This window comes from Heterodontus francisci, chromosome 3 (genome assembly GCF_036365525.1).
Source record: "Heterodontus francisci isolate sHetFra1 chromosome 3, sHetFra1.hap1, whole genome shotgun sequence".
Taxonomy (NCBI): domain Eukaryota; kingdom Metazoa; phylum Chordata; class Chondrichthyes; order Heterodontiformes; family Heterodontidae; genus Heterodontus; species Heterodontus francisci.
The window spans coordinates 44301583-44314127 of record NC_090373.1 but is presented as its reverse complement, the minus strand read 5'-3'; the positions used below and the strand labels follow the sequence as shown (position 1 = coordinate 44314127).

Sequence of the window (12545 nt, the reverse complement as noted above, 5' to 3'; positions counted from 1 at the left end):
AGAAAAGTTAACCCAGTTTTTCACTAGATAGGGATGACCGATTGAGATTCAGTCGGATCAAGGTTCCATTTTATGTCTAAATTTCTCCAGGAAGTTACGAATAACACAGTTAAAGTCCTCAGCATACCACCACCGACACAAGGGGCTTTAGAGTGATATCACCAGACCCTCAAAACGATGATCAGGGTAAATATTCCCATGATTGGGATAAAGGGCTAGAATTTCCTTTTTTTGCCACTAGGGATTCACCGAATGAGTCTACTGGTTTTAGTCGTTTTGTATTAGTTTGTGGACATGAGATAAGAGGTCCTCTAAAACTAATCAAATAAAAGTTCTTAGAACAGACGGACGAATCTTCCATGTTAGATTATGTATGATAATTCCGGGAATGGCTCACAAGAACCTGCAAAGTGGCTCAGTAACAGCTGAAAGCTTCCCAAACCAGCATAAAGAAATGGGCAGACAAGCATGCCAAGACCTGAACATTTCAGTCAAGGGGTGAGGTGTTAGTATTACTGCCTTTACTGGGTGAACCGCTGAAAGCACGGTTCAGTGAACCATAGAGCAGTCAAAAGGATTCGTTAAGTAAATTATTTGATTGACACCCCAGGTAGCTGGAAAAAGAATCGGCTGTGTCATATCAATATGTTGAAACAATATCACTGTCAGGTGGAGGATAAGTAAGCACAGGTATGTCAGGTAGTAAGGACAGTGAAGGATGAAAGGGATAGTGAGGATGAGGCAGAGGAGGCCTAGACAATTCTCAAATTGCACCTCCTACTATCCGGTTAGGTAATACTGAATTGCTAGGGAGATTAGACACTATACTTTCCTATATAGATGCAGAACAATAAGAAGACCTAACAGGGCTACCCACAGCATTTAAAGGAGTCTGTAGGGATAAACCAGGATGTACAAGCTTAGCCTTACATGATGTGGATGTAGGACAATCCTCTCCTATAAATAGCATCCTTATCATTTAAATCCAGATAAACAGGCCCAGGTGAAAGCAGAAATCCAATATATGTTGGAAAACCACCTAACTGAACCAGTCAAAGCAGCTGGAGCTCCCCCGTCATATTAGTGCCTAAACCTGAGATGGATTCCTTTGGAGGACTGAAGTGATTCCATAGATGCTGGACTTTGCTTTTCTAAAAAGGTCACTGGAAGGACTTAGCTTAAAAACATTGACTGGAAGTCACATGTCTTCAGCTAAGTAAATAGCAGGTACCTTCTGACTATGGGAGTTGTTTACAGAGAAGAGACATGTCAAGATTTATGGTGGTCAAGAGTTGGTTTCATTTTGAATACTGCTTTGAGTCAGTTGGGGGTCAGCCTGCTAAAAGAGAAGACCAGTTCATCTTTTGCATCTCTTTAAGGAACCCTGAGAATCAAGTGTAAGAAATAGAGAAACTGAAGCAGCATTTCTCCTGGGAAGGTTCTGGAAGACTTCCTCTTGACAAGTCTCCTTTGACAGCATCTTCCAAACCCGCGACCTCTACTGCCTAGAAGGACAAAGGCAGCAGATGCATGGGAACACCACCACCTGCAAGTTCCTCTCCAAGCCACACATCATCCTGACTTGGAATTATATCGCCGTTCCTTCACTGTCACTGTGTCAAAATCCTGGAACAGCACTGTGGGTGTACCAACACCCCAAGGACTACAGTGGTTCAAGAAGGCAGCTCACCACCAGCTTCTCAAGGGCAATTAGGGATGGGCAATAAATGCTGGTCTAGCCAGCGATGCCAACATCCCATGAATGAATAAATCTCCTGAACGAACTGTTTCTGAAAAGATCCCAGTGACCTGTCTACATGTATTCGGATGCCAGACTTTATGCCATCTTGAACATAACATATTTTATCCTTTTTCTTCAAGAATTAACAAGTACTTTAGCCAAACCATCTTTATTTTTCCTTTAACTGGTGTGTGTGTGTGTGTGTGTGTGTGTGTGTGTGTGTGTGTGTTTTGGGTGTTTGGAAGGGAATATATATATATATTTACTGCTATATTTCAAACTGTGTTAAAGCTTTGCATCTCTATAGACTAAGTCTTGTTTTAAAATAAATTAATACCTTTGTTGTTTATTCAAGAAACCTGGTTGGTGGATTTTATTCTGAAATAAAAATAGAGTCTATAATTGGCCATATCGGTAACCGGGTAAATATTTAAATATATGTTGTGACCAGTGGAGAAGTGGAACTAGAGAAAGACAGTGGAACTAGAGAAAGACAGTGCATCCTCCTGCCTCGGTCGTAACACCATCCTTTGCTGGTTTCTAAAATTTTCCTAATCTTCTAGCCTACCACTAATCTTCGCAGCATTGTATGCCTTTTTTTTCAATTTCGTACCATCCGTAACCTCCTTAGTTATCCACGGATGGTGCATTCTTCTCATATATTCTCAATGGCATAAATCTTTGTTGAGAGTTATAAAATATTTCCTTAAATATCTGCCACTCCTTCTCTACCATCTTAACTTTTAATCTATTTTCACAGTCCACTTCAGCCAAATCTGTTCCCATACCCTTGTAATTGCCTTCATTTGAGTTTGAGACACAAGTCTCAGACCCAAGTTTCTCACCCTCTAACTAAATGCGAAATTCTATCATGTTGTGATCATTCTTGCCTAGAGGATCTTTCTAGATGAGGCTATCAATTAATCGTGTCTCATTACACATTATTTGAAAGGATATGGTGGACAACTAGTTTAGCCATCCACCGCCAGATTTGGCTGGGCCATATGAAATCTATTGGGTCCTGCCCTCGTCTGCTAAAACTTCTCACTATTCCAGGATCACCCTGGAATGCAAAGATAACCCCCCCGGCTTCTTTTCTCTATTGCAAAGCATCTTCTTAAACCACTCATCCCTGTCCCCTCTACCCTCACCTCCAACAATAAGTGTGAGGTGTTCATGTATTTCTTTGTCACTGAGGTCAAGACCATCCGATCAGCTGCCTCTGTTGCGTTCCTCCCTTCCACTAGTCCACCTGGCCAAACTTCCTCTCATGCTCCCCACCGCCCTAGCCCTGAATTTGTATCTTCCTGTAGTTTCTCTCCTATCTCCCCTCCTCCTCTGAGCTCATCCTAACAATGAAAGACACTCCCTGCTCCCTCGATCCTATTCCCATTAAACTGCTGACCGCAAAACTTCTCCTCCTGTCCCCATGTTAGTTGACATTGTAAACGATCACTCTTCAGGTGTTGTCCCGCTCTCCTTTAAATCTGCTGTCATCACACACATAACATCGCCCAATTTTGTTCCATCTCAGCTCATCTGCTGCTGAAACACTCACTGATGCCTTTATTACCTTCAGTCTTAACTATCCTGACGCACTCCTGGCTGGTCGCCCACATACTACCCTCCGTAAACTCAAAAACTCTGCTGTCCATGTCTTAACTTGCACCAAGTCCCGTTCACCTATCACCCCCATGCTTGCTGACCAACATTGGCTCCCAGTCAAGCAACGTCTTGATTTTAAAATTCTTATTCTTGTTTTCAATTCCCTCAATGGCCTCGCCCCTCCCTATCTCCCTGTGGTGGCTTCGACTTCAGTTGCCTTGGCTCCAAGGCTAGATAAGTATAAGCTGTTGTTGATGTATAACTCAAGTTCGGAATAACTATTACCTTTACCTTTCACTTTAGTCTTTCATTATTATTTATCCCTCCATTTAACTTGTAGTGAGACATAAAATGTATGACAGCAAATTTAGTATGTGCAAACTGAGTCCAATAGTGTCTGTTGTGTGATCCTCGCAAAGACAGGTCATCAAGAAAATGTTCCTACACAGAAATTAAGATGCATTCCTTGACTAACAGCATGATTTTAACACTTCAGACAAAGCAATAAAATGCGAGCATAGCTCAAAATAATAGCATTCAGAAATAAAGCAGACGGAATGGGCAAAAGGAATTATGGTTTGATAAGTTGTATGTTAAGGTGTTGCAGAATTATTTCTCTTTTGAGAGTGCTTTAAAGTATTTGGAAAATATTCAGTGATTTCAGTGCTTCCTGACCTCTTTCAGTGCTGCTCTGTAAATTGCTACAAAGTAAGAGTGGCCAGTTGGATTATTTTCCCTTTTGTTCTCTGTGAAGAAGGGGTTGGAGTCTATTCTGAGATATCTCGCAACAGAATGGCTGAGATCAGAAACTCAGCATCTGGGAGACTGTCAAAGCTTATCCACATCTCATCAACCATACTGTGCTATCCTACAGCTTAAGATTTTACGACAGTCATCCTTTGCACATATTCAGCCAAACTCTAAAATAATTATTTGCCTAAATAACTTTGAGAGACAAAGCAAAGCAACAATTTGGCCCCCTTTTTGTTGTGGTAGCTAATATTCAATGCTCAACTCATTAGCTTCACTGCTTTTATGCTGGCTTTGCAAACAATCTTGCAAAGGGCATAATCTATCACCAAAGCAAAATTATTTCAAGTTTACAACCAAATAATGCCTTTTAATTATGGTAATTTCCAAGAAGCATTTCTCACATTATGTATACTTCACATGAAAATGGGACTATCTATCTAGGGCAAAATCAAACTGAATTTTTCCTTTTTCCCAAGAAGTTAAATTACTTTTAGCTTAGCTTAGGAAGACTGGCAAGCGTATTTTAAAGACTTAAGAGAGAAAATCATTTTTTTTCCCATTGGAGTGCAGGACCTATTAAACTTAACAGTGTACAACTCACTGGCTTCTCATGCAAATTAATCACTTTCAGTGTCACACAAACTCATGAGGGCCATATCTCCAAAGGGGAAAAATTGAACACTTAACTATAATAATTACACTTAAAAAAATAGATATGCCAGAGAAAAAGACTGACATAAAATATATCAGAACTTAAGGTAACAACAGAGTCCTTGTGAACAAGACCTTTTTGCTTTTTTTGCAGAGAAAATCAATTCCCATATAATAATTTGCAGCTTGGCAGATTGTCAAAAGGATTATCTGAACTGGTTCCAGAACTATTTCATTCTTTTAAAGTAAATTGAAGTTTTGATGTAGCCTATGGATTAATTAGTACATTGAAAACTTTGTTATAAAGGTCTGCCTGCATGGTATAGAAGTGCTTGGGCTGACAATTCACCAAATTAATTGATAGAAAGGATGTCAAAAATAGAAAGACTTAAGAATATTGAGAACAGTTTTTAGTTCTCACATCTGAACAGAACAGAGGTTTCGCAATGGAAAGGAGTTTATGTCCATCACTCAAATGAATCTGCTATTTTTTCAGCAGACGACACATCCTTGACATTTAAAATAAACAATTTTCATAGTTGTGACGCATTACTATAAGTTCTGGTATTTGTTATAATGTGTTTTCTTAAATTTAAATATGCTGACTTATGATGATTAAACTGCTACTCACTGTAATGTGTACAATGCCATGTGAAAGAAAGATATAAGGTTTTCAATTTCTCACAGGACTTTACCAAGTTATCCACACAACATAATACAACAAAGACAAAAAAACTCTAATTTACCATTTATCAGCATTTTATCCCATGAATCTGTACATTTCTTTCAAATGCAAGACACAATCTAATTGCATAATGGATTTTCTTTTTTATTAAGTATAATTTGATGAAAGCATTAGTTATTTCATAGAAAGTCCGATGCCAGGCATTTTCCACTACATGCATTTTTTGTGCATTCTTTAATTTCGAGCTGTAAAATGTACTCTAGCACGTAGTCCAAGGGAAGCCAGAATGATTTCTTCTGTCTATTCATAGGTCCTCACTTAAAGGGTTGAAAGGGAATTACCAGTGGCTCTGTTATTGGCCAATCATCTCTCTTTGGAATTTTGGCAAATGCAGTGTGGGTTGGACAGAACATACTCGTGTATCTGTGTTGTCTGAGAGTGACCTCCCTGGTGGAAGATAACTGAGGAGAATGTACACATACAACACTTCTGCAATTCCTGTCAAGTTATCTTAAAAAGCTGCATTGATTGAGTCAGATACAGCAGATTGCAGAAACGTGCAGTAAAGCTTCAGATAAAAGGGCACTTTCAAGCTGAGAAACCAAGCCAGTGGGAATTGTGTTTGCTTTACAGCATTGTCTCTGCCTGCGCAACACACAGACTGAAAGACTACAGGAAGTAATACAGAACCTTATTACTCCAGTTTTGACAGAACATCAAGCAGTAACAGTTCTTTGTACTTGGCAATTTTACCACAGAATTCCAGAGGATAAAAGGAGCACAACTGAAAAATTCTTTTGACAGATCTTTAAAAATTCTTGGATTGTACTTAATATACGAAGGACTCACTACACATTGAACAGACACAGAAAATGTTGATTCCATCTCTGTTTTTCTTCAGCTGCAGTCTCTCCCTGGGAACAGGGTTTCGCAAGGGTATGGATAATACTGGAAAAAGGCATTATCAAATTCAGCATGGGCCTTGCAGTTACACTTTTTTGCTTCCTGAGGTGGACAACTGTCGCTCGGTGGCAAATCACTATGTGCCTAACACGGTGCAAAGGGACTCTCCAGAAATAGATAATGATGGTTCTTTGCAAAGGCTTCAGCAACTTGAAAATATAATGGAAAACAATACGCAGTGGCTGCAGAAGGTAGGCTCATCAGTTTCCTCTTAGAAAAGAGAGACATTCTTTTAGTAGCGAGGTAATTTTTGAAAAGCAAAAGAATAGGAAATGTATCAAGTATATAAACCTTAACAAACTTCAATATAAAGGTATATTTTATCTGTATATATATGCTATGTATATCAGACTGCTGATGGAGTTTGCTAATTTGTCTTGCCAGTCTATTAAAACCTGGTCTTGTGAGCTATGACAGCATTGTTCCTGTGCTCGTGAACAGGCAAAGGCGTTTGCTGTATTTTGCTTTGGCTAATGGTATATTGTTTAGTATTGTTTTTGGTCATTGTATTTCTTGGGGTAGCTCTTATTCTATATATGATTACAGTAGTAGTCCAAAATAACATACTGGCAACTCAAAGTTGTTTCATTATAAAATAATAGAAAACATTTTTTAAAAAGTAGTCTCAAGATGAGTTTTATTCACAAATCTCTTATTGATAGAAATTATCAGTGCTTTCAATAAACTCCAGCTGAGAGATACCGTGATTTTTTCCCCCTCTTCTTCCGGAGGTCAAATCCCACTGTAAATTACGATTAATGACCTAAGTGAAAACTGCCTGGCACAAGTTGCCAAGTTTGTAAGTCTGTAAATCCACATGCGAGATGGCACTATCTTAACACACCTTTAGCTTATTTCTTTCCATTCCCTTCTCAAGAGAAATTGAGATTTTGTAATATTTAGCATAGCTTTAATATCTAAAAAGTAAAATATGCAGGCATGAAGGTACAAGGAATGTTCTGTGCCATGTGCAAACTATTTACTGATCAAACTGTATCTGTAGAAACATATTACTTGGCTGTTTAAAATCACCAAAATAATTGCATTCATACTACCAAGGTATTTCTCCTTCAGTACATTTAAAAAAGCCTTAAGTAAACACATGTAACATTTTTCAGTATTTTATAACTTCTTTCTGTCCAAGCACTCTATTGTAAAACTTTGTAAATAAATTAACAAATTCTACTCCCTGTAATACACTTTTTTTCCCGGAGTGCCTTATTCCTCGTCACAACTCATGCTTAAAGCGTCCCAGAAGTTGGGTAAGTTGCACCAATAATATGGTTAATATTAATATGGTCAATATGGTCGGAAACTGGTTGTTAGGTGGTGTGCAGAAACGGTGAGGATAATTGTATGCATGATTTTTCTTTTCCTTTCTGCTTTGTTCGAAAATACCTGGTCTCCACTCTGCAATTCCCCCCAGCAGATACTCGGAGCAGTGTATGAAGGATCACTGAGGTATCCTGCAGTACTAACTTTAAACCTTCTCTGTTTTAATAAGGCTAAAAACAGCTAAATAATTTTCAGTGAAAGCTCCTTACATTCCTGGGCCAAAAACGTTTTACGAACCAGTGTCATGGTACAAAGAAATTGCTATGACCAGGTCAGATTAATATAAAGCAGCAATGAACTTGAACACTGATTATGTGAAATGTGCTGGTAATTTTAGTTAAATGAACTAGTTTTTACCAGTAAGTATATTGGATATCAATAGATTTACACAGACTTGAGAAAATGTATCTAAATGTGTGAAAAATATTACTAAGTAAAGCCGAAGAAAAAAGTTAAGAAAAACATATAGTAATTTTGTATAGTAGCACTTAAAACAGAGGGAAAAACAGGTTACTTATAGTATTGGCACAAATAAATGAAATATTTTATTCAGTAGGGATGACCAGGTTATACATGTTGCCATTTTACACTCCTATGTAGTTCCTCTTCATCTGCTATGTATCAAGTAGCAGTTTTTATTCCTCTCCCCACTACACTTGAATAGTAACAGCCCATTTGTGCACCCCAGTCATATACCAACATGGCTTCGTCCTTATGAATCACAAAACACAAAGGAGTCCATTCATCCCATCATACCGGAGCAAAAACGCCATCCAATTAGTCACACAATCTCACTCCTTCCCCAAAGACCTGCAAATTTGTATTTTTTTCAAAGACCCTTTTGAAAGTTACCATTGAAGTTGTTTCCACCGCACTTTCAGACAGTGCATTCCCGATCATCATAACTTACTGTGTAAAAATAACAAACAGTACACAAAAAAAGATTGTCTCTGGTAACATGCTGGTTAAAAAATTTGAAAAATAAATTTCCTTCGTGCACTAAACAAACAGGTTAATAACTGTCGAAACAGTTCTGACAGGAATTTTACTCAAATGCAATACCCCTTGGTGAGTACCTAACTCAGCTGAGTTCATAGAAGAGGGTGTGATTTGGGGAGAGGACAGGGGAGCAGAGTTCCCCATCACAGAGGGTAAACAAATCCAAAGCCCTTCTCGTGCAGCTAGCTATTCTGTACCATGGCAGAGGTCACAAAACAAATGTTTCATAAATAAATTAATACAAGTTAGATGTTAATTTTAAAAAGAAACTATTGAGTTCTAGTGATGTTACTGCACAACTTTCACTGCATTTTTAGTCCTTAGTTGTGCTGTCATTGCTATTAGATACATAGGAAAATATAAAAATATTAGATACAAAAATAGTTCTTGGTGAAGTCACCGATGTTTCGTGTAAGTATTCATAAAAGGTAGTAATTACAAGTTTATGCAGTACAGTGCCATAGCATATACATGCGAAGCTTGGAAAAGTAAAATAGCAGCATTTGCAGAGACCTGGGTCAAGACTGCTTGCCCACCTTCTCAGCTGGGGAAGAGAGAGGGAAATAGGAGAGGTTTAAAAATTTTTTTTTAATGCCATAGCTTCATAGATACAAAACCAAAGTTGGCAGAAATATTTTCAGCAAGCAAAAAGGTCTCAAGAAAACAAGCACAGGATTTGGTTCAACTGTTTCCTGCAGGTCAACTGCAAAACTGGCATGGTCATAAGCGTGGCAATTATCCAAGTTAGAAGAATGATATCAAAAAGAATACTATAGAATATGCCTAGAATTTGTCTTGATATACAAGATTATTTATAATCACTACCCCATGTTCTCTAATGAGGACATCAATTCCCTCAGGGAAACCACTGGACAACAGTGTAATTATAATCTACATCATGAGAACATGATTTTGGAGAATTTGCTTATATAGAGAGTTGTTTGATCAAAGAATTCTTTGCCACTTAAGAGTGATAAAGATCAATAACACAGCATCTTTAAAAGAAAACTGAAGCAAAAATTTGAAGCAGACAAGTTACAGGGCTGTGGCATTAGGTTTGAATTGCTCTAGACACAGACAAAGTTGACATAAACACAATTAACTGAATGGCCTCCTTCTGTGCTGAAACCTTTTATGGACCTAAGTGATGGGTCTCCAAATTACACTGTTAATTACTGCTCTTTAGTTTGAATGCATGGCCTCTTCAGAATTATTCATCTGAGACCTCCAAAGAAATACTCTCCTCTGTTAGAGCCTGCAAGCAAGATCAGTTAGTGCTGAAATAGCTGGTTTGTAAAATCAAAGCCTCTTGACTCACTCATCTGTGATTCAGCTGGCAGACCCTCAACAGTCCCAAGAAAGCTGGTCAACAATGCTCCTCCAACATGGTTCCCCCATTACAGAGGTGGCTATTAAAGTCAGCAGGCGCTCACCTCAGCTATGTCAACAGCTATGTACTGTGATTAGTACAGTGGAACTGCCAACTTTAAATTCAGCAGAGAACTGATACTTTTAAATGGTGCCCTGTGCTATTGAGCAAACTGATTGCTGAATCTAATCACTGGTGCTACACTTAATGTGTGATCTGCTAAACCGTCATGGGATTCACATTTAAAACAGACATACTGTATTCCTTTCAAAGCTGGCAGCTTCACAATCCTGATTCAGCAGAAGTTGCTAATTGAATTGCTGGTGTTGAGTGCTCCTTGCCCTTAGTGCTCACCTCTGTAACATGGGGTTGGGGGTGGGGGTGGGGGGGGGGGGTGCAGGAGGGGGGCTGTGGTTGTTGCAGCACAATTTTTGTCTGGGTCTCTCAGATTCCACAATTTGAGTCACAGTTGGATGATTGGCAGAGCTTTAAGTTAAAGGGAAAAAAAGACTTGCATCTATATCGCGCCTTTCATGATTTCAGGATGTCCCAAAGCACTTTATGAAGTACTTTGGAAGTTTAGTCACTGTTGTAATGTAGGAAACACAACAGCAAATTGATGCACAGCAAGGTCCCACAAACAGCAATGTGATAATGGCTAGATAATCTGTTTTTGTGATGTTGATTGAAGGATTACAATTGGCCAGGACCTTGAAGGATTAACATTTGCCGCTATCTTGGGGATAACTCCCCTGCTCCTGTTCGAAATAGTGCCATGGAATCTTTTACGTCCACATGAGGCGCCAGATGGGGCCTCAGTTTCACGTCTCATCTGAAAGATGGCACCTCCAACTGTACACTACTCTCAGTACTGCACTGGAGTATCAGGTGAGATTTTTTTGCTAAAGTTCTGGTGTAGAATTTGAACCCACAACCTTCTGACTCAAATATAATAGTGCTACCAACCAAGCCATGGCTGACACTTGGACTGTTGACACATAAATTACCAGCAAGGGCAGAATGAAAGAGATGAGTGAAGACAAAATTAAAAGCACTGATAGTGCAAATTCTCGCTCATTTCCCATTATCTGTGAAAATTTGCATATATACTTGAGACTACAGATAATTGAGGTCTTATTGTGTATATATATATATATATATATATATATATATACACACACATCAGAACGTGAAATGTACATCATGAGTATATTCTAGTAATACAGATGCAAGCTAAAAGAACGCTTAAAAAGGTAAATACTTAACATGTAGATTCTAGAAAGATATTTTTATTTTAGACATGTAATAATTTTGTTCTTAAAAAGCACAGCTATGTTGTTAGCTACTGCTAGCTATTAAGAAAAGGAATTCTTTCAAATGGTTATCTCCAAGGGGATCTGTCGCCCATGTCTGACATGTAAGGAGACTGGAATTTAAATATTGCTTCTCTTGTTCTATCTGTTCAAGCAGATGGCAGCCTGTCAGCTTAAATAATTACTGCAAATATTGATAGATTGCTGGATTTCACAAGGGTTAACAATACCTGATGTCACTGGACAAGAATTAAAACATTTCCAAAATACGCTCCAGAGAGTGCATAACCCAAATATTTATACAACAACACATAGCTGTAACGATAATCTCTTCATCTCGACAGGCAGTCCCTTACTGCTGAGTCAGATCTTTCCTGTTTAACACTTATTCAGCTTTCCACCTGTTTTATATCTACAGCACCTAATTTGAAGAAAATTTGGACTGAAGACTACTTGAATTACAGAGCAAATTAATAAAAGTAAAGGAAACAAGATAAAGAATTTAGTTTGGCATTTAACAAATATCTGGCACTGACACCTAAAATTACATTAAGTAAAGCTTTTAATTTGCTTGCATATATGCAATTATTTGACAGTGTTTCTATCACCATTGTACTTAATATCAATTATTTTGGTCTTAGGGTAAAATATAAACCACATGACTAACATGGAAAATATATTGTCGATAGATTGTTGAGAGCAGCAGCTGTCATCGTAGAACAGTTATTTAATCAGCAAGGTTTCAGAACTTACTGCAAGGTCGTCTATTGGGCATACTGCAAAAATTGCAGCACTTGTTTTGTCTTTTTCCTGTTCCTTTGAGTAGTTATTGAAAGCTTTTGACAGCAATCATTTCTCTGGTGGGTACCATAAAACTGACCAAATTCCTCAAATAATTTTCCCTACTTTTTCCCTCTTTGGTCAGATTAGTATATACATTTAAAATAACATTTACAACATAAAGCATACATGAAAAAGTTACAGAATTAAAAAAGACCCACTAAATTTACCCCTAACGCTGATTATTTCAAGTTAGAAATGCCATAAAAGGTTCCCCTGCATAGGTCTGCCTTTTAAATTGAGAGGCTGCAGATTTCCAGCTATTATGGACAAAGTCTGTGTACATTAGAA

The 12545-nt window shown here is 38.1% G+C and overlaps 2 protein-coding genes across 2 annotated transcripts in view; one reads left to right on the top strand and one right to left on the bottom strand.

The window, feature by feature from the left end:
- mcph1 (microcephalin 1) overlaps window positions 1-12545 on the bottom strand; it is a 429556-nt gene that overhangs the window by 101617 nt on the left and 315394 nt on the right. The window lies entirely within an intron of this gene.
- angpt2a (angiopoietin 2a) overlaps window positions 5846-12545 on the top strand; it is a 132437-nt gene continuing 125737 nt past the window's right edge. The window contains exon 1 of the mRNA XM_068021504.1: window positions 5846-6589. Within this exon, the coding sequence (XP_067877605.1) occupies window positions 6308-6589 (282 nt within the window). The 5' untranslated portion in view covers window positions 5846-6307. The remainder of the gene's footprint in view (window positions 6590-12545) is intronic.